Source organism: Microcaecilia unicolor, chromosome 5, assembly GCF_901765095.1.
Source record: "Microcaecilia unicolor chromosome 5, aMicUni1.1, whole genome shotgun sequence".
Taxonomy (NCBI): domain Eukaryota; kingdom Metazoa; phylum Chordata; class Amphibia; order Gymnophiona; family Siphonopidae; genus Microcaecilia; species Microcaecilia unicolor.
In genome coordinates this window covers 349,681,919-349,704,414 of record NC_044035.1, presented here as the reverse complement: position 1 = coordinate 349,704,414, position 22,496 = coordinate 349,681,919, and the positions used below count along the sequence as shown (strand labels likewise).

The 22,496-nt window shown below is 48.8% G+C and overlaps 1 protein-coding gene across 2 annotated transcripts in view; it reads left to right on the top strand.

Annotated features, from left to right (window-relative positions):
* The window catches only part of LOC115470922 (dual specificity protein phosphatase 22-A-like), a 120,722-nt gene that overhangs the window by 76,833 nt on the left and 21,393 nt on the right, over window positions 1–22,496 (top strand). For both annotated transcript variants that reach the window (XM_030204543.1, XM_030204544.1), the window contains 2 exons: window positions 14,760–14,834; window positions 17,440–17,611. In XM_030204543.1, the coding sequence (XP_030060403.1) occupies window positions 14,760–14,834; window positions 17,440–17,611 (247 nt within the window). The remainder of the gene's footprint in view (window positions 1–14,759; window positions 14,835–17,439; window positions 17,612–22,496) is intronic.

The following is a 22,496-nucleotide window of genomic DNA, read 5'->3' as shown; positions in this document are numbered from 1 at the left end:
GGCCTTATTCGTGAAAAAACAGGGTCCAGGAAAAGTGTCCTAAATTCTAGCTAAAAACGCATACTTTTTTCCCATTATCGGTGAAATGCGCCCATCTCTGTTCGGCAGATAACCACGCCCCAGTTCCGCCTTCGCCACACCTCTGACACGCCCCCATCAACTTTGTCCGCATCCGCGACGGATTGCAGTTGAAAACGTCCAAAAATCGGCTTTCGATTATACCGCTTTATTCGTTTTGTGAGATAAACGTCCATCTCCCGATTTAGGTCGGAACTTGGGCGTTTTTCTCATTCGATTATAAGCAGGTAAGTGACCTAAAAAAGATGACCCAGAGAGAGAAAAAAAACAGAATGATATTGTGGGGCATACACAGATAATAGTCAATTGGTGTGCAGAGTTTGTACTTTATTCTCACCAAGAACATCCTTTGAACTGGATAAGCGTTTAAGGATATTTCAAATACATTTGTAACACGTGATATTTCTCTAACTTTAGAAATGTGTCGGCCTATATTCAGCCATTGGCGGTCAGCGTTATGTAAAATGCTGACCACTGCCAGCTAGATTAGCCCAAGCTATTTAGTGCTGGATCTTCTTCGGGCACTGGCACTGAATATCGGGGGCTAAATCCAGTGAGGCTGGCCACTTGAGCTTATGTGGGTCTTGGCCATTATTCAGCTGGGGCCCACATAAGAGAGTTATGCGGGTACCAACTGAATATCGACCTGGATCTGCATAACTAGATTTTACTTTTTAAGTGGCCTTGATCCCTCTCCGGGCCTCCTAAAAGAGGCCGCCACCCCCCTCTTTCCTACCCTTTCCCCCCTCAGTCTGTGAGACTTAAACCTTTCCTTCCCGCCCAACCCCAAACAGGTGGAAAAGGCGAAGGCCAAGGCCAGAAGGATGCTTGGGTGCATAAGGAGAGGGATGACCAGCAGGAAGAAAGAGGTGATAGTGCCCTTGTATAAGTCTCTGGTGAGGCCCCATTTAGAGTTCTGTGTGCAATTCTGGAGACCACACCTACAGAAAGATATAAACAGGATGGAGTCAGTCCAGAGGGCGGCTACAAAATTGGTTAGAGGTCTCTGTCATAAAACGTATAGAGAAAGGCTTATGAACCTTTGAGATAATGTTTGGTTGGTTGGTTGGTTTGTGGAGACCAGTTATTATCGTATATTGTTTTCCAGAATGTTGTCGAGTCCACCATTCCTCTTGTTTTGCATGAGGAACGTTCTTGTATTTGATGGGGTCCTTTCTTCTTTTCAGCACAAGGTCATATTTAGTCTGAATGGTCGGACCATGGTGTGTCCTTCCGTGTTTGGTCAATTATCGAGAAGATTTGGTCTGCGGAGATTGTTTGTTAGTAAATCTTCTAGTACATGACCTTTTACGTGCGTTGAGTTCACTTGTGGCCATTGGAGTTGGAGAAACCTTTTACATTTACGTGCTGGGCAGACTTCTACGGACTGTGCCCTGAAAATGGCAGATACAAATCAAAGTCAGGTATACACATAAAGTGGCACAGATGAGTTTATCTTGTTGGGCAGACTGGATGGACCGTACAGGTCTTTCTCTGCCGTCATCTACTATGTTACTATATGTATGCTGGAAGAGAGACGGGAGAGAGGTGATATGATAGAGATGTTTGAATACCTCAGTGGTTTCAATGTACTGGAGGTGAGCCTTTTTCAAATGAAGGAAACCTCTGGCATGAGAGGGCATAGGATGAAGTGGAAATAGGCTTAGGAGGAATCTTTCACGGAAAAGGGGGTGGATGCGTGGAATGGCCTCCCAGTGGAGGTCGTGGAGACAAGGATTGTATCAGAATTTAAGAAAGCGTGGGACAGGCATGTGGGGTCCCTTAGGAAAAGGAGGAGTTAGCAGTTACTGAAGATGGGCAGACTTGATGGCCCATTCGGTCCTTATCTGCAATCATGTTTCTATGTTTCTTTCTAACCCCCAACCCCCCCAGTTCATATAGAACTCCCTGGGCCTACCTGTTAGCCCCGGTGGTCCTAGTGGGGGGCGACGGGGGCAGTAGCAAAGCCCACTCGCTCCTAACTCTTGCGGCTGCCATTGGAAAATGGATCCCGTGACCTCTTGTGGCAGTCTCGTGGTACTACATTCACTTGCTTAGCTATTTGGCTCTCAGCAGTGAATATTGCTGGCACTTGCATAACCTCCTCACCAGTGTCACCCCTCTACTGCCCTTGACCTGCCCTGAGCCGATATTAAGCGGCATTGCACAGCTTAGCGCTGATGAATATTGGTTGAGGGGGGAGGGTTAGGTGGCCATAGGTGATTTAAGTGAGCAGCAGCCTCTCCTGCCCACTTAAATCACTTTAAATATTGAGGGGGGGGGGTGGTATCTAAGCCAGCTAGCTGCTGACTGTTTCAGAACTGGCTTCCTCTGTGATAAACCTTCTTCTAGGGATAGATGAGAAGAGCTATGTGTGAGAAAAAAAAATGAGAGCTGCGCTGTTGAACCTACAATCAATATCGTCCTTTGGGTGATTAGCAGAGCTGCTGTCTCTAGAAAGAAGGTGGCTGGTTCCAGCTCTGGCCAAGATGTTTCCTTCCACCTTGTACCTTTCAGAAACAATCAGCATGATGACGGCTGGCTTTGAGGTTTCTGCTGCATTAGAAGGCCGGAAAACATTGGCATGTTGTTAGGATGACAGGTCATACAGGATGAGTGTGCCTGAGCTCGGGGGGGGGGGGGGGGGGGGGGGGGGGAGTGTGCTGTTGAGCTGACTCTCTGTGCCCAAAAAGAGCCAGGCCGCTCTGCAAATATCACATTTCTATGAGGAACTAAAGCAGCTACTTTGCTCTTTCTGCTTCTATATTTAGAGCACAAACACGGATTTATTTCTTAGAAACCTCGAATGAGGATGCCCAAAAAACATTCCTCTCTCACTGAAACATATGCCCAGCTTGGAGGGAACACTGAGTGCAGTCTACACCCGTTCCATGCCGCACGGTTTTTGCGAGGATTGGCTTATACTATCAGGATAATTCTACATAGGGCCCCAAAAGTTAGGCAACCAAACCAAAGTTAACGGTAATAAGGCGTAAAACAGGGGGGGAAACGCAGTTAGGCAACTAAGGGCTGCATTTAGCTGCTGAAATTTACAGGAAGCATAAATGGTGGAAATGAAAACGGTAACGGAATTCAAACACGCGTGGGATAAACATAAAGGAATCCTGTTCAGAAGGAATGGATCCTCAGGAGCTTAGCCGAGATTGGGTGGCAGAGCCGGTGGTGGGAGGCAGGGCTGGTGGTTGGGAGGCGGGGATAGTGCTGGGCAGACTTATACGGTCTGTGCCCTGACGAGGACAGGTACAAATCAAGGTAGGGTATACACAAAATGTAGCACACATGAGTTTATCTTGTTGGGCAGACTGGATGGACCGTGCAGGTCTTTTTCTGCTGTCATCTACTATGTTACTATGTAAATGGTGGTGCCTACTAGCTGACTTACACTAGTCTTCTATAATGCATTAGGCGTGCAGATTCGCAGTTATAAAATACTGGCAAGGAGCCTGGGTTTTGGGTGCCTATCTTTGAGTGCCCTTTACTGAATTGGCCCCCAAGTGTTAAGCCACCCCATTAACTGTTAGCACAAGTTTGTACTAATAACTGCTTAACGAACTATAGCAAAAGGGGCAATAGAGGGTTAAGTAACTTGCCCGAGAGTTACCTAACTTAAGAGCTGCCACACTAGGCCAGACCAATGGTCCATCTAGCCTAGCATCCTGCTTCCAGCAGTGGCCAATCCAGGTCACAAGTACCTGGCAGAAATCCAATTAGTAGTGACATTCCATGTAGAACCCCAAAGAATAGCAAGATTCTGGAATCCTAAAGAGTAGCAAGATTCCATGAAGAAACCCAAAGAATAGCAAGATTCTGGAATCCTAAAGAGCAACAAGATTCCATTCAGAACCTCAAAGAGTAACAACATTCCATGTAGAACCCCAAAGAATAGCAAGATTCTGGAATCCTAAAGAGTAGCAAGATTCCATGAAGAAACCCAAAGAATAGCAAGATTCTGGAATCCTAAAGAGCAACAAGATTCCATTCAGAACCTCAAAGAGTAACAACATTCCATGTAGAACCCCAAAGAATAGCAAGATTCTGGAATCCTAAAGAGTAGCAAGATTCCATGAAGAAACCCAAAGAATAGCAAGATTCTGGAATCCTAAAGAGCAACAAGATTCCATTCAGAACCTCAAAGAGTAACAACATTCCATGTAGAACCCCAAAGAATAGCAAGATTCTGGAATCCTAAAGAGCAACAAGATTCCATTCAGAATCTCAAAGAGTAGCAACATTCCATACTACTGATCCCAGGGTAAGCAGTGGCTTCCCTATGTCTATCTCAATTGCAGACAATGGACTTTTCCTCCAGGAACTTGTCCAACGCTTTTTAAACCCAGATGCTAACTGCTGTTACTACATCTCCTGCATGGTTAAACCCTTTTGAATGTTGACCCCATACTTATAACTGATAACCTTTGGATTTAGTTCAAATTGAGTTAAATTCAGGTCCAGTAGGTATTCCCCTTTCTGAGGTAGTGGAGGGGGTAAGTGACTTCCGCAGAATCATAAGGAGCAGCAGCGGGATTTGAGCTGGGCTCCCCCGATTCTTGTCCACTGACTGTTCTAATCATTAGACCACTCCTCAGCAGCTTTTTGGCCCCGTCCGTATAATCTGCAGCCCTGGAGAAAAGAATTTCATACTTTTCGGAGCCCTCATCTAATTTGTGAATGATGCCTTTGCTCTGTGGCCTGCAGAATGGTCCCGCAGTGCAGGATTGCGCAATAAGCATGAAAGAAGATTTTTTTTTTTTTCTTTTCCGGTTTTCACCATAGCTGAGTTTTTGCCCTGTGCCTGACCTCAGGCAGACTTTGACAGCTGAAAAGGCACTTGTGATATGCAAAAGAGGAACTTTTTTGTTCCATGAGTGCTAGCAGTACATCCCATTTCATTTCTTATGACCTTCATCTCATGTTGCCTCCAGCAATTAGTTTATTTATTTGTTTTATTTATTTACTAGTAAAAAAGGCCCGTTTCTGAGACCAATGAAACGGGGGCTAGCAAGGTTTTCCTCGGAGTGTGTGTGTTTGAGAGAGTGTGTGTGAGAGTGACTGTGTGAGAGAGAGAGAGAGAGACAGAGTGAATGTGCGAGTGTGTGTGTGTGTGACATAGAGTGAGGCTGTCTATGTGAGAGTGTGTGTGTGTGAGAATGAAAGTGTGTGTGTGAGAGAGTGTGCGGCAGGGGCCCCCCTTCCTTCCCCTCCCCTTTTTCCTCTCCTCTCCCCTCCCAGCTTCAGGATCGTGGGCCCCCCTCCCTCCGCCTTTCAGGGTCGTGGCCCTCCCTCCCACTGTCACGTTCAAGCTGGCTCCCTCCCTCCCTCCCACGTTCAGGCTGGCTGGCTCCCTCCCTCCCTCCCTCCCTCCGACGTTCAGGCTGCCTGCCTGCCTCCTTCCCTCCCACGTTCTGGCTGGCTCGCTCCCTCCGTCCCACGTTCAGGCTGGCTCCCTCCCTCCCACGTTCAGGCTGGCTGGCTCCCTCCCTCCGACGTTCAGGCTGTCTGCCTGCCTCCTTCCCTCCCATGTTCTGGCTGGCTCGCTCCCTCCGTCCCACGGTCAGGCTGGCTCGCTCCCTCCCTCCCATGTTCTGGCTGGCTCGCTCCCTCCGTCCCACGTTCAGACTGGCTCGCTTCCTCCCAAGTGTCAGTGCTCCGTTGTGACGCGAGGGCGGGGCGATGGTAGTCCTCCCTTTGTTGCAGGTGGTTCGCCTTCGCGATGTGTTTGATGTCACGGATTGGGTGGGCGATGTGATTCGTTGAGTGTAAGTGCTCCGCCCTCGACGTCATCACGTTGTGACGTGAGGACGGGGCATACACTCATGGAGGAGCATCGATCTACACCACTTCATTTTTAGAACGTTGGGAAACTTGAGGCTTCAATAGAACATTGGAGGTGCGTTTTATATAGAGAGATTTGCTGCATTTGTATCCCACATTTTTCCACCTCTTTGCAGGCTCAATGTGGCTTACATTTATGCCTCAATGGCGATCGCCATTAATGGAATGAGAAGTACAGAGTATTATTACAATTAAGGTACATAAAATATCAAGTAAATTAGAAGTAAATAAATAAATAAATAAATAATTCATATCAGGTATATGAGATCAAGGATAAGGTATAACATTCAATAATAACAACGTGATTAGAGTAACCAAATGAAAAGAGATCAATGTTGGCTTGTTCTGGTACCGTTTTGATGTCAAGTTTTTTATGAAGGATTCTTTTTATAAGTCTCTTTGAACAGGTTAGTCTTCAGTAACTTTCGGAAGGCTGTCAGATCATGCCCTGTTTTTATGGAGTTAAGACTAGATGTAATAAATCCTAAATAAGAATGATGCGTTAAGCTTCAGTAGCGTAATCATGGAAGGGGACCTTGGGGAGCTGGTCCCCCTTTGCTCACATGGCTGGCGGGACGTCTGCTGCCTGAGTTGTGGTTTGGCCACTAATGCTGGCTCTCCCACGCGTGCAGAGTTAGACCTGAACTGAGCGTGTGCGGGACAGACGGCATTAGTGGCTGAAATGCACCCGCTGAATTAAGCGCTGCTCATTCAGCAAAGGCGCGGCTCAGGCAGGAGACATCTTCAGCTGGCGGGGCTTGGCATCCTCGCCAGCAAAGGTAATATTTTATTGCGGTGGCTTCAGGAGGCACCCCCTCATTCCACCTTTGGGAACTGGCTCCCTATCCGTTTTCACATCCTGTTCAAACTTCTTCTACTAACCTATAAATGTACTCACTCTGCTGCTCCCCAGTATCTCTCCACACTCGTCCTTCCCTACACCCCTTCCCGTGCACTCCGCTCCATGGATAAATCCTTCTTATCTGTTCCCTTCTCCACTACTGCCAACTCCAGACTTCGCGCCTTCTGTCTCGCTGCACCCTACGCCTGGAATAAACTTCCTGAGCCCCTACGTCTTGCCCCATCCTTGGCCACCTTTAAATCTAGACTGAAAGCCCACCTCTTTGACATTGCTTTTGACTCGTAACCACTTGTAACCACTCGCCTCCACCTACCCTCCTCTCCTCTTTCCTCTACACATTAATTGATTTGTTTGCTTTATTTTTTTTGTCTACTAGATTGTAAGCTCTTTGAGCAGGGACTGTGTTTCTTCTATGTTTGTGCAGCGCTGCGTACGCTTTGTAGCGCTATAGAAATGCTAAGTAGTAGTAGTAGTAAAATGGACTTCTGGCTACACCCCTCCTTCAGCATACAGTGTTCTAATGCATACACTAAAAAACTTTTACTCCTGATGCATCATTTTGGTCTAGCTCTTGCCTTTCTTAGTAGTTTAAGGTGAGCTGATGGTCCATCTAGCCCAGTATCCTACTTCCAACAGTGGCCAATCCAGGTCACAAGTACATGGCGGAAACCCAAATAGTAGCAACATTCCATGCTACCAATCCCGGGGCAAACAGTGGCTTCCCCTATGTCTATCTCAATAGCAGACTATGGACTTTTTCTCCAGGAACTTGTCCAAACCTTTTTTAACCTCAGATCTGCTAACTGCTGTTACCACATCCTCTGGCAATCAGTACCAGAGCTTAAAATATTTCCTTCTATTCATTAAAAAAAAAAAAATCGATTCGCCTTTACCCGTTCTACACCACTCAGGATTTTGTAGACCTCAATCACATCTCCCCTCATCTGTCTCTTTTCCTAACCTCTTTAGCCTTTCCTCATATGAGAGGAGTTCTATCCCCCTGTATCATTTTGGTCGCTCTTTGAAACTTTTCTAATTCTGCTGTATCCTTTTTGAGATACAGCGACCTGAACTGAACTCAGTACTCGAGGTGAGGCCGACCATAGAGCGATACAGATGCAACATTTTGGGGAAGGGGGAGCCTGTTCCGAAAGAATGGGTTCCACCTTAACCAGGATGGAACCAGGTTGCTGGCGCTGTCATTTAAGAAGAAGGAGACAGAGCACCTTTTAAACTAAAATGGGGGGGAAGCCCACAGTCGCCCAGGAGTGCATGGTTTGGAGTGGAGTATCCTTGAATGATGCTATTGAAACAGGGTCTTTAGGGAATCCCAATAGAGAGGTTTCAATAATGGTGAAAGAAAGCCACGCGTGTTCAGTGGGAGAATAAAGGATGCCAGTGGAATACCAAGGGGGGGGGGGGGTCGGTGGGGGCAGTCTGCTCCAGGTGCACACTGATGGGGGGGTGCCACGCGCCTGTTGGCTCCGAGTCTGCTCGTTCCCTCCCTGCTGTTCCCTCTGCGTGGAACAGGTTACTTCCTGTTCCGGGGCAGAGGGAGCAGCAGGGAGGGAATGAGCAGACTCGGAGCTAACATGCACGCAGCACCCCCCCGCAGCAGGTAAAAATGCACCCGGGGGAGGGGGGGTCGCATGTAGTTTCGCCGGGGGGGGGGGGGCGCATCGGCGATCCGCCCCGGGCGTCAGCCAGGCTAGGAATGCCACTGAAGGATGCAGATTATCCCCATTAACTCCAAAGTAGCCTGTAGATGCAAGGAATAAAGACAATTTGAAATGTCTACATATAAATGCTAGAAGTCTTAAAAATAAGATAGGAGAATTGTAGTATATAGTACTGAATGAAGAGGTAGATATAATAGGTATCTCAGAGACCTGGTGGAAGGAGGACAATCAGTGGGACATACTGTTATAGCAGGGTACAAATTATATCACAATGATAGACTGGATCGAATTGGGGGGGGGGGTTGTGTTGTATGTTAAACAGGGAATTGAGTCAAACAAAATAAACATTCTACATGAAACAGCAGTGTGGAATCTATATGGATAGAAATTCCAGGTGGGAAGGGAAGGAGTATACTGGTAGGGCTGTACTGCCGTCCACTAGGACAGAACAATGGGATTAATGAGGATTACGGTTTCCCCTCTATGAAAATGCTTGGCTCATGAAGAAAAGTATTAGCCATTTAAGAGGTGGATCCTATTATGACTGTCTGATTATTTAAATTTGGATACATTAATGATAAATGAATAGAGAAGTTGAGCGTTTGTATAATGAGTAATTGATTGCTCCCTTCATTATTAGTAATTATAAGGGTGCCGTGGTTGTTTTGATATAATCCTTATAGTGTCATCTTGTTTTCATGACTCAGGTATCTCTCCTGTATAATCCACAAGTGTATTTCACTGATGAGTCATTTATTAGACATCGGAAATCACTGTACAAACCAAAAATGAAACACTGGTTAAGACAGCGTAGTATAGATTTACTACAGGCACATTCAACTAGGAATCAAAATTGTACCGGGTCCTTTCCTACAGTGTGTAGAGGATGAGCTGGGCTAGCTGGATAGTTCAGGTGACTTAAAGAGCTTCAGTAACAGAGGGATACAGGAAACGTTTCAGTTTCACTTTCCGTCTGGGTCACAGCTTTTTACAATAAATCATTACTCAGTCTAGGTTACGATCAAATGCAACGTGTTTATTCTTCCCAACCCACTGGATTGTTGGAAAGAAATTATACATAACGGGGGTAATTGTAGGTTTAGGTGGTAAGAACGTGCAGAAGTGCTGCTGTTTTAGTCACATGAGCAGGTGGTCATAGAGTCAGTGGCGTAGCTACAGGTGGGCCTGGGTGGGCCAATTTGGACTCAGGCCTAGGGTTACCATATGTCCGGATTTACCCGGACATGTCCTCTTTTTGAGGACATGTCCGGGCAACCGGGCGGGTTTTGCCAATCTGCCCATTTGTCCGGATTTCTGGACAAACAGGCAGATTGCTAGCCTCCCCTCCCCTTACTTACTACAGCCCTGGTGGTCTAGTGACCTCTTCCGCCTTCGGGGCAGGAAAGAGCCCCCTCTTTCCTGCCCGGAGGGCTGCCCTGCATGCATCCTTCCTGTTCCTGATCTTGGCGCCGATTCAAAATGGCCTCCGAGATCAGGAACAGGAAGGATGCATACAGGGCAGCGCTTTGGGTAGGTAAGAGGGGGCTCTTTCCTGCCCCGAAGAGGTCACTAGACCACTGGGGCAGTAGTAAGGTAAGGGGAGGGGGGTGACGGGGAGTGATGGGGTTTGTGATGGGAGGAGGGGAAAATGTGACAGGGGCGGAGCGAGGGCGTGAAAGGGTGTGTTTGAAAGGGGGCATGGTGGGGTGTGTGGTGGGGGCAGGGCATGTGTCCTCCTTTTTGGGGGACAAAATATGGTAACCCTACTCAGGCCCACCCAAAATTGTGGCACTCTTGCTGTGGCTGGCGGGAATCCCCAAATCCCACCAGCTGTAGATTTCCTCCTCCTCAGGCAGCCAATGCTCTTCTAAACGGCAGCTGGCAACACACACCGGCTCCTCTGCACATGCTCAGTTTACACCCATGCGGAAGCACCGAGCATGTGCGGACTACTGGCAGCGGCGTCAGCTCAAGTCAAGCGCTGCCAGCTGCTGTTTTGAAGAGCACCGACTGCCCAAGGAAGAGGAAGTCTTCAGCTGGTGCCGTTTGGGGATCCCCACCAGCTCAGCTATTTAATATTTGGTGTTTGAGGGTAGGGGGGAGAAGCAGAATGCAGAGAGCAGAGTGGAGGGGGGCGAGAAGGGGCTGAATTCCGTGCCCATCCATTTTGGGCTCAGGCCCGCCCAAAACTGGCTGACTGGCTACGTAGTAGTGGATGCTTGGAATGCCCTCCCGCGGGAGGTGGTGGAAATGAAAACGGTAACGGAATTCAAACATGCGTGGGATAAACATAAAGGAATCCTGCTCAGAAGGAATGGATCCTAAGGAGCTTAGACGAAATTGGGTGGCAAACCCGGTGGCGGGAGATGGAGATGGTGCTGGGTAGACTTATACGGTCTGTGCCAGAGCCGGTGGTGGGAGGCGGGACTGGTGGTTTGGAGGCGGAGATGGTGCTGGGCAGACTTATACGGTCTGTGCCAGAGCCGGTGGTGGGAGGCGGGGCTGGTGGTTGGGAGGCGGGGATAGTGCTAGGCAGGCTTATACGGTCTGTGCCGGGGCTGGTGGTTGGGAGGCGGAATAATACTGGGCAGACTTATACGGTCTGTGCCAGAGCTGGTGGTGGGAGGCGGGGCTGGTGGTTGGGAGGCGGGGATAGTGCTGGGCAGACTTATACGGTCTGTGCCCTGAAAAGGACAGGTACAAATCAAGGTAAGGTATACACAAAAAGTAGCACATGTGAGTTTATCTTGTTGGGCAGACTGGATGGACCGTGCAGGTCTTTTTCTGCCGTCATCTACTATGTTACTATGTGCCTGCTCCCACCTCACTTCCTCCTTGAGCGGGACTAGTGGTTTTAAGGTGGCTCAGCCTACCTAAGGGACTATTCTTAAGGGTGACTATTCTTAAGGGTGTTTATAGAACAGGGAGAGAGAGGGAGGCTGGGCCGGGGCAGGGTGGTCTGGTTGGAGGGAGAGAAAGGGTGCTCCTAGACACCTGGTCCTCTCAACCAACCCTTCTACACTGCCCAAGACCTGGTACATAAGTACATAAGTAGTGCCATACTGGGAAAGACCAAAGGTCCATCTAGCCCAGCATCCTGTCACCGACAGTGGCCAATCCAGGTCAAGGGCACCTGGCACGCTCCCTAAACGTAAAAACATTCCAGACAAGTTATACCTAAAAATGCGGAATTTTTCTAAGTCCATTTAATAGCGGTCTATGGACTTGTCCTTTAGGAATCTATCTAACCCCTTTTTAAACTCCGTCAAGCTAACCGCCCGTACCACGTTCTCCGGCAACGAATTCCAGAGTCTAATTACACGTTGGGTGAAGAAAAATTTTCTCCGATTCGTTTTAAATTTACCACACTGTAGCTTCAACTCATGCCCTCTAGTCCTAGTATTTTTGGATAGCGTGAACAGTCGCTTCACATCCACCCGATCCATTCCACTCATTATTTTATACACTTCTATCATATCTCCCCTCAGCCGTCTCTTCTCCAAGCTGAAAAGCCCTAGCCTTCTCAGCCTCTCTTCATAGGAAAGTCGTCCCATCCCCACTATCATTTTCGTCGCCCTTCGCTGTACCTTTTCCAATTCTACTATATCTTTTTTGAGATACGGAGACCAGTATTGAACACAATACTCCAGGTGCGGTCGCACCATGGAGCGATACAACGGCATTATAACATCCGCACACCTGGACTCCATACCCTTCCTAATAACACCCAACATTCTATTCGCTTTCCTAGCCGCAGCAGCACACTGAGCAGAAGGTTTCAGCGTATCATCAACGACGACACCCAGATCCCTTTCTTGATCCGTAACTCCTAACGTGGAACCTTGCAAGACGTAGCTATAATTCGGGTTCCTCTTACCCACATGCATCACTTTGCACTTGTCAACATTGAACTTCATCTGCCACTTGCACGCCCATTCTCCCAGTCTCGCAAGGTCCTCCTGTAATCGTTCACATTCCTCCTGCGACTTGACGACCCTGAATAATTTTGTGTCATCGGCGAATTTAATTACCTCACTAGTTATTCCCATCTCTAGGTCATTTATAAATACATTAAAAAGCAACGGACCCAGCACAGACCCCTGCGGGACCCCACTAACTACCCTCCTCCACTGAGAATACTGGTGTTAAGATTTCCACACTACATGCATGTGAGAAACTTTTTTTTTTTTTTGAGCATGGCTATAGGATGGGTAATAATTGCGTTAACATGTATTTAAATGCATTTTAATGTTATATGCAGTAATGATTTCAGCACCTGCACTGAAACCATTCGAACACTTGGTGCACAATAACATTTGAGCAAACCTGGCGTTAATGCTGATTGTAGTTTTGAGTGGGCACTCAAAACAGAAAACTGGCCACCAGTGAATGAACGTCCGAACGACAGCCCAGCGCAACCTTTTCTCAGGGGCATAGCCAGACAACAGATTTTGGGTGGGCCTAGGCAAGAAGTGAGTGGGCACTAAGTGTTCTTCCCCCCCCCCCCCCCCCCCGCACCACCACCAAAAAAAAAAAAAAATCTCAACTGGCGGGAAAACGCTTCTTTCCACCTTGGCAGTCTGCAGCAGGCATGCGCTGAAGACTGAGCATGCGCAGGTGACAGTATCAAAGACAGTAGCGTTTTCATTACCATCAGGGGGAGGTCTTCAGCTGGCGGAGCTGGGGATCCCCACCAGCTACCACTAAACATGTGCTACTGTTGGGTGGGCCTGAACCCTAAGTGGGTGGGCCCGGGCCCACCCAGGTCCACCTATGGCTACGCCACTGCCTTTTCTAATGTCATCCGCTGGCAAAGCACAGGAGATTTTATTTTTAACGCTAGCAGGGGCAGAGCCAGCCAGACAGCAGATTTTGGGTGGGCCTAGACAAGAAGTGGGTGGGCACAAGTGTTCTCCCCTCCTCCCCCACCAACTTAAAAAAATATCTCAGCTGGCAGGAAAACACTGCTCTCTACCTTGGCAGCCTGCAGCAGGCATGCGCTGAAAACTGAGCATGCGCAGTTGCCAGTATCGGCAGCTTAGGAAGCTCAGACTTCTAAAGTGGAGAGGAATGTTTTCAGCACCATCAGGAGGAGGGTCTTCAGCTGGCGGAGCTTGGGAGACCCACTAGCTAGCACTAAATGCGTGCTGCTGTTGGGTGGGCCTGAGCCCTAAGTGGGTGGGCCCTGGCCCACCCAGGCCCACCTGTGGCTACTCCACTGTTCACACCAAAAGCAATATGAGGGATATCGTGACAGCATAGAAATGATTCAGAAGAGACTATAGAGAGAGAGAGAGAGGTGTGACCAGCAGAAGAAAGGGGGTGTTGATGCCCCTGTATAAGTCGTTGGTGAGGCCCCACCTAGAGTATTGTGTTCAGTTTTGGAGGCCTTACCTTGTGAAGGATGTAAAAAGAATTGAAGCAGTGCAAAGAAAAGCTACGAGAATGGTAAGGGATTTGCGTTACAAGACGTATGAGGAGAGACTTGATGACCTGAACATGTATACTCTGGAAGAAAGGAGAAACAGGGGTGATATGATACAGACGTTCAAATATTTGAAAGGTATTAATCCGCAAACAAACCTTTTCCGTAGATGGGAAGGTGGTAGAACTAGAGGACATGAAATGAGATTGAAGGGGGGAAGACTCAAGAAAAATGTCAGGAAGTATTTTTTCACGGAGAGAGTAGTGGATGCTTGGAATGCCCTTCCGCGGGAGGTGGTGGAAATGAAAACGGTAACAGAATTCAAACATGCGTGGGATAAACATAAATGAATCCTGTTCAGAAGGAATGGATCCTAAGGAGCTTAGCCGAGATTGGGTGGCAGAGCTGGTGGCGGGAGGCAGGGATGGTGCTGGGCAGACTTATACGGTCTGTGCCAGAGCTGGTGGTGGGAGGCGGGGTTGGTGGTTGGGAGGCGGGGATAGTGCTGGGCAGACTTACACGGTCTGTGCCCTGAAGAGCACAGGTACAAATCAAAGTAGGGTATACACAAAAAGTAGAACATATGAGTTTATCTTGTTGGGCAGACTGGATGGACCATGCAGGTCTTTTTCTGCCGTCATTTACTATGTTGCTATCAGGCTTATTTTCAAAGCACTTTGGGAGGCTAAGTTCCATAGGTTTCTATGGAACTTTGGGAGGCTAAGTGCTTTGAAAATATGCCTCTATGACTACTAAGTGTGTGTGTGTGTGTGTGTGTGTGGGGGGGGGGGGGGGGGGGTGAATCCGGTTCCTGCTAAAATCAGAGGCTAATGAGTTATCCATCTGCTTTGTTTTCTCACAGGATACAGCATTTTAAGGAGTGCATCAGATTTATCCACGAATGCAGGCTTCAGGGAGGCGGATGCCTTATCCACTGGTCAGTGCGTTCTGGTCATTCCTGTCAACTTAATCTCAGAACACAACATGCTAAGCGTAGGTAAAAAAAAAAAAGTGCGGGCCAAACCTCAGGACGCTGCGTGAGATCCCCTCGATAAAGTGGACAAGTGCCTACAGGGGTCTTGTAGCTGTAACGTTCCAAATCCCATCACTCGTGAATATAATAAATAACTGACACTAATGAAATAAGGGAGAGATTTTGTAACTGCACCAGTGCATGAAAAGTATGCACATGCTTACCTTTGCTGTGGAGGAGTGGCCTAGTGGTTAGGGCGGTGGACTCTGGTCCTGGGGAACTGAGGAACTGAGTTCAATTCCTGCTTCAGGCACAGGCAGCTCCTCTTCTGACTCTGGGCAAGTCACTTAACCCTCCATTGCCCCATGTAAGCCGCATTGAGCCTGCCACGAGTGGGAAAGCGCAGGGTACAAATGTAACAAAAATAAAATAGATACTATTGGAGATTCTACATGGAATGTTGCTACTATTGGAGATTCTACATGAAATGTTGCTATTCCACTAGCAACATTCCATGTAGAAGTCGGCCCTTGCAGATCACCAATGTGGCCGTGCAGGCTTCTGCTTCTGTGAGTCAGACTCACAGAAACAGAAGCCTGCGCAGCCTTCTACATTCCATGTAGAATCTCCAATAGTATCTATTTTATTTTTGTTACATTTGTACCCCGCACTTTCCCACTCATGGCAGGCTCAATGCGGCTTACATGGGGCAATGGAGGGTTAAGTGACTTGCCCAGAGTCACAAGGAGCTGCCTGTGCCTGAAGTGGGAATTGAACTCAGTTCCTCAGGACCAAAGTCCACCACCCTAACCACTAGGCCACTCCTCCACTGTTGCTACTATTTGAGATTCTACATGGAATGTTGCTATTCCACTAGCAACATTCCATGTAGAAGTCGGCCCTTGCAGATCACATACGTGCAGGACGTCAGACTCACAGAAGCAGAAGCCTGCGCGGCCTTCTACATGGAATGTTGCTGAATAGCAACATTCCATGTAGAATCTCCCATAGTAGCAACATTCCATGTAGAATCTTCAATAGTATCTATTTTATTTTTGTTACATTTGTACCCTGTGCTTTCCCACTCATGGCAGGCTCAATGCGGCAGGCAATGGAGGGTTAAGTGACTTGCCCAGAGTCACAAGGAGCTGCCTGTGCCTGAAGTGGGAATCAAACTCAGTTCCTCAGGATCAAAGTCCACCACCCTAACCACTAGGCCACTCCTCCACTCCACTACTATTAATGTTAATATTGCGTCATAATTAGTCACTATATTCTACTACTTAATAACAATCCTTTATTAAATCATCACATAACATTAGGCTATAAAAGCTGAATGTTATGTGATGATTTAGTACATATTCATTAGAGGTATTGTGAAAACCTGACCCATTGGTAGCCCTTGAGGACTGGGAGTGAGGACCAGGGCTGCCGAGAGACTGAGTCAGGCCCGGGGCAGGGGCCGGGGCAGAATCATCATCGCTGCTGCCACCCCCCCCCCAAAAAAATCGTCATCTCCACCGCCGTCCCTCCCCCCTCCCGCCTGAAGTACCTTGGCTGGCCCCACCAGCTGCAGGCAGCGCGGCTCCTTCCTCTGCCCAGCATTGCCTGCCTCTGCGGCTGCTTTCCTCAGGTCGCACATGCTCAGTCTCAAAACTGAGCATGCGCGGCCTGAGGGCCCAGCAGCTGCTAGGCAGGCAATACAAGGGGGGCCCGGCACCAGTGTTCTCTCTTTCCTGCTCCTGTCGGGATGCGATCACCTGGGTCCTGTCAGAAGCAGGAGAGAGAGACCCCTGCGCAGGCCCGGGGAATTTTGCCCCCCTGCCCCTCCTCTCAGAGGCTATGGTGAGGACCAAGGATTTATAGGATCAGAGTAGATTTGATTTATACACAATTATACGGCATCACTCACTCCGAATTGAGTTTAAATAAAGTGTAACTCTGCTGCACGTCTTATCTTCTGCCTGGACCGATATACTCATATCACCCCTCTGCTCAAGTCACTTCACTGGCTTCTGATTAGGTATCGCATACAGTTCAAGCTTCTCCTACTTACCTACAAATGCACTCGATCCACAGCCCCTCCTTACCTCTCTAGCCTCATCTCCCCTTACGTTCCTACCCGTAACCTCCGCTCTCAAGACAAATCCCTCCTTTCAGTACCCTTCTCCACCACCGCCAACTCCAGGCTCCACCCTTTCTGCCTCGCCTCACCCCATGCTTGGAATAAACTCCCTGAGCCCATTCGCCAGGCCCCCTCCCTGCCCATCTTCAAATCCTTACTCAAAGCCCATCTCTTCAATGTCGCCTTCAGCACCTAACCACCTACCTCTATTCAGGAAATCTAGAGTGCCCCAACTTGACATTTTGTCCTTTAGATTGTAAGCTCCTTTGAGCAGGGACTGTCCTTCTTTGCTAAATTGTACAGCGCTGCGTAACCCTAGTAGCGCTCTAGAAATGTTAAGTAGTAGTAGTAGTAGTAGTAATGTAAAGTGAGGTCTTTGTTTACTTCCAGTCTTGGAATCTGTCTGCTTACATGGCGTTCTGTGTATCTCTCACTGTTGTGCAGCTTGGCAGGAGTCTCCCGCAGTACCACCATCCTGGTAGCTTACCTCATGACGGTGACCAGCTTTGGATGGGAAGATTGCCTATGCGCAGTGAAGGCTGTCAGGTCCTATGTGTTCCCCAATCTTGGCTTCCAGCAGCAGCTGCAGGAATATGAGATGACCTTACTCAAGGAGGTAACCTGTTTTGGAAAGAGCATCTTGGGCAAAAGAGCACCATTTGGATCCTTTGCCTTGCAAGGAAGTTCAGCTGTGTCACTCCTGTTCTCTTGACACATAGGGCTCTATATCACGACAACCCTTCTTGGCTTGGTCATCATTCCTTATCAACACAATGATAAGTGATTATGTATTGACCAGAGAGGGATGTCTGATGCAATCTGTGATGATTAATTTATTTTCTTGTTTTTTATGTTCTCTTTATGTTATGACTGGTTGCTTTCCAATTCTTTATTTTGTTGAGTTTAATTAATTAATTTTCAGATGTTTGATATACTGCAAATTGAGCCATTACGGGCAAGTAAGCGAATTACAACAATAAAAGCTTCTGAAACTGTGGGCGGGTGGGGGGAGAGAGAAAAGAGAAAAAGGAAAAAGGAGAAGACAGTTAAGCAGAGGGAAAAGCAGAGGAGAAGAGGAAAGTTTTCAAGAGTGCTTTGAAGGACTGAAGAGGCATATCAATGCTAAGATAGGGATGGAGATCGTTTTATAGCCTGGGGCCTAAATAACTGATAGAGGTGTCATGGGAAAGGGGTAAGTGAAGAGAAGCAGATGAAGAAACACATAGCAGAACCTGAATAGGATTGGAGGAAGCGTGAGGGGGTATAGGGAACACGAAATTTGTGCTTCTTTTTCCCAATGCTTCACTTGTCAAGAGAATGCGGGCGCTAGAACTTCCCTCTGTTTCATGCGCTCACTCGGATACTACCAGACACAGCGCCTTCTGCTACATGGCTCCGATGCTTTGGAATGTGCTTCCATCTGTCCTGCATTTTGAAGTCTCCTATAAGAATTTTAGGACAGCTCTAAAATCACTCATGTGTTTGACAGGTTGTACATACTGTGGGCTGTGGCAGCCAATGTTCTGCCGAAGCCAAGTAGAAGTCCTCCACCTACAGTCCTGCCAGTGGGGGGTGCTGTTTTCCTATCACATTTTCAATAGTGAGGGCAGGCTAGCTTTGCCGGACTGATTGAAGCAACGCCCCCTACTGGCAGCAATGCAGTTGGAGGAACTCCCACTCAGCTTAGAGGGAACAGTGGTGTTGGCCATGGAGTTGCTTGCCTGCTGTACTTTTTACCTATATGAGGACACTCTACACTTACTTGTAAACATAGCCGCCGAGAGGGAGGGGGCAGGGGAGACAAAATTCCCCGGGCCTCCAAGGGGGGCCCGGCGCCGCAGTCCCACCCGCCCTCCGTCGTCGACCGTCTGCCCCCTGCATTGAAATCGCAGCCTCTCACCTCCGTGAAAGCAGCGCTGCAGGCAGCAGGGCAGCAGATCGCCTCCCTTTGGGCCTCCTTCCCTCCCTGTGTCCCGCCCTCGTCTGAAGTAACTTCCGCGAGGGTGGGACACAAGGAGGGCCGAAGGGAGACCATCTGCTGCCCTGCTGCCTGCAGCGCTGCTTTCACGGAGGTGAGAGGCTGCGATTTCAATGCCCGGTGGCGGACGGAGGGGGGTGGGAGCGGCGGCGGCGACCTCGGGGGAGGGGGGTGGAGGGGGTGGCGACCTCAGGGGGGGAGGTGGAGGGGGGCGACCTTGAGGGGTCAGGGCCCCGCGGGCGGCCTTGCCCCGGGCCTGGCCCAGTCTCTTGGCGGCCCTACTTGTAAGTCATTTCACTCCGCTTTTTTCTCATTCTGCTCTGTCCTATTATTTTACGGAATTCTTTTTTTGTGCTTTTACATTGTAAATCGCTTGGTTATGTCTGGCATGAAAGACAGTATATTACATCCAAATACACATAAACATGAGTAACATACTAGATGACGGCAGAGAAAGACCTGCACGGTCCATCCAGTCTGCCCAACAAGATAAACTCATATGTGCTACTTTTTGTGTATACCTGACCTTGATTTGTATCTGTCTTTTTCAGGGCACAGACCGTATAAGTCTGTCCAGCACTATCCCCGCCTCCCAACCACCAGCCCCGCCTCCCACCACCGGTTATGGCACAGACCGTATAAGTCTGCCCAGCACTATCCCCGCCTCCCAACCACCAGCCCCGCCTCCCACCACCGGTTATAACACAGACCATATAAGTCTGCCCAGCACTATCCCCGCCTCCCAACCACCAGCCCCGCCTCCCACCACCGGTTATGGCACAGATGAGTTAGCTTTACATGCACTGCCTCCCACGCAACCGTATCTCAGGGGCGAAGCCAGGCACCCAATTTTGGGTGGGCTTGAGCCCAAAGTGGGTGGGCACAAGAACCCCACCCTCTGGCCAGTATCTCTCCCCCCTCCCCCAGGTGACCTGGCATCTCTCGACTCTCCCCCTCACCCCTGCCTCTTCATATCTTTTAAAGCCTTCATTTCTTTGCTGGCAGTGAGGAGCGACTTAAACCCACTACACACACTGGCCCTGAGTCTTCCCTCTGACCTGGTCCTGCCTATTTGGAAACAGGAAGTTGCGTCAGAGGGAAGGCTCGGGTCCAGCGCAAGCAGAAGGTATGAGTCACTGCTGCTGGAAAAGAAATGAAGGTGGGAGGGGGGGGGGGGTGGAGGGGAGTGGAGTTGAGACTCTGGAACGCCTGTGGGTGAGCAGAGGGAGAGATGCTGGGAGTCTTCATCTGGCGGGGCTTGGGGAGCCACTTCAGAGATGCACCACTGCTGGGTGGGCCTGAGCCCAAAGTAGGTGAGCCTATGCCCACTCGGGCCCACCCATGGCTACCCCACTGGCATATCTTTCTCGGGCATATTCATGGTGGAGAACTTGGTTGGGTAGGTGTGTCCTGAGGACTGAGCTGAGAATACCACCTTAACACCTGTGTTGTTCAACTCTGTCCTTGAGTACTGCCTAGTCATTTGGGTTTTCAAGACACGTACTGCATTCTGCCTGGTAATTCCTACTTTCTGAGTCTCATGCTGTAGCTTGGGAGGAACAGCATGTGTGACTCTACAGTTTTCTTGAAAAGGGACTTGATATACTGCCTTTCTGAGGTTTTTGCAACTACGTTCAAAGCGGTTTACATATATTCAGGTACTTATTTTGTACCAGGGGCAATGGAGGGTTAAGTGACTTGCCCAGAGTCACAAGGAGCTGCAGTGGGAATTTAACTCAGTTCCCCAGGATCAAAGTCCACTGCACTAGCCACTAGGCTACTCCTCCACTAGCAACATTCCATGTAGAATCTGAAATAGGGAAAGGGAAATGGGACTTGATATACTGCCTTTCTGTGGTTTTTGCAACCACCTTCAAAGGGGTTTCCATGGTATATACAGGTACTTATTTGTACCTGGGGCAATACAGGGTTAAGTGACTTGCCTTGAGTCACAAGGTTCTGCAGTGGAAACCAAACCCAGTTCCCCAGGATCAATGTCCACTGTACTAACCACTAGGCTACTCTTCCACTCCTTGGGATTCCGGAATCTTGCTATTCTTTGGGGTTCTACATGGAATGTTGCTACTCTTTGAGATTGTGCCTCGAATCTTGTTAATGGGACTTGATCTACCGCCTTTCTGAGGTTTTTGCAACTACATTCAAAGCAGTTTACATATATTCAGGTACTTATTTTGTACCAGGGGCAATGGAGGGTTAAATGACTTGCCCAGAGTCACAAGGAGGTGCAGTGGGAATCGAACCCAGTTCCCCAGAATCAGAGTCCACTGCACTAACCAGTAGGCTACTCCTCCATTCATTCCGCCAATAAGAGCCAACCTCATCAGTGATGTCACAATGTCTTGATTACCCGATACTTGGCTCACTTCTGATATTGTGATGTCATAAGGGAAAGGGAAATGGGACTTGATATACCGCCTTTCTGAGGTTTTTGCAACTACATTCAAAGCGGTTTACATATATTTAGGTACTTATTTTATACCAGGGGCAATGGAGGGTTAAGTGACTTGCCCAGAGTCACAAGGAGCTGCAGTGGGAATCGAACTCAGTTCCCCAGGATCAAAGTCCACTACACTAGGCTAGGATCATCTGCATGTTTAAGAACCAGCTCTGGTATCTCTTATTGCTTTGAGTTCTCAGAGCAGAGCCTTATATATTGGTCTGAACCTGAGTAGAGATAAGCTAGATTGGCATGCTTTGAAGACAGTGTATGTAAATTTATCTCATGCATGTTCATTTTGGATACTCTGAAAACCTGACCAGCTGGGGGGTCTCTCAGAGCAAGACTGAGAGCTACTGCATTGAACGATAGCCTTTATTTGAAAGCGATATCGTTAAATCTGGGGCTTTGCTATCGTGTGGTGTCATTATCTGGCTGAAGCCCAGAGCAGGTACTTCAGGGAGGGTATAGCCACCTCCTACCCAGCCCCAGCTGCGTGTACACATGGGGGTAGGTGATAACTAAAGACCCAAGCAGTTCACCCTTGGGTGGTGGCTGATAATGCTTGGAGGTGGGCGGCCATGACTCTTGAAATCATACACTTGTGACTTATTTGCAGAAGCCATGAGAGAGTCACATGGTAAGCAGGCTGACATTTCTTCTTCTGAAAGCTGGTGAAAGAAACTGTGTCATTATGCCATGTGGATATCCCCACAGGGCTTTCCATCCACAGACAGCCAGGGTGACACTAAACATCTGATTACAGAAAACACAATAACAATACTTTAAACTGCGGGGATCTTGCTAGGTTGACGTGGTGAAAACCTGAACAGAGCTGGGTTCGGCGGGAGGGGGGTCCAGAGCCCAAGGTGACGGGGTACATTTTAGCCTCCCCCCCCCGGTGCTGCCGACCCCCCCTCCATTGATGACCCCCCCAGCCGCCGCCGCCGACCCCCCCCAGCGCTGCCGACCCCCCCGCCATTGATGACCCCCCTGCCGCCGTCAACTTTGACGACCCCTGCTGATGACCCTCTCGACCCCTCCTGCCGCCAGCCCTCCCCCACC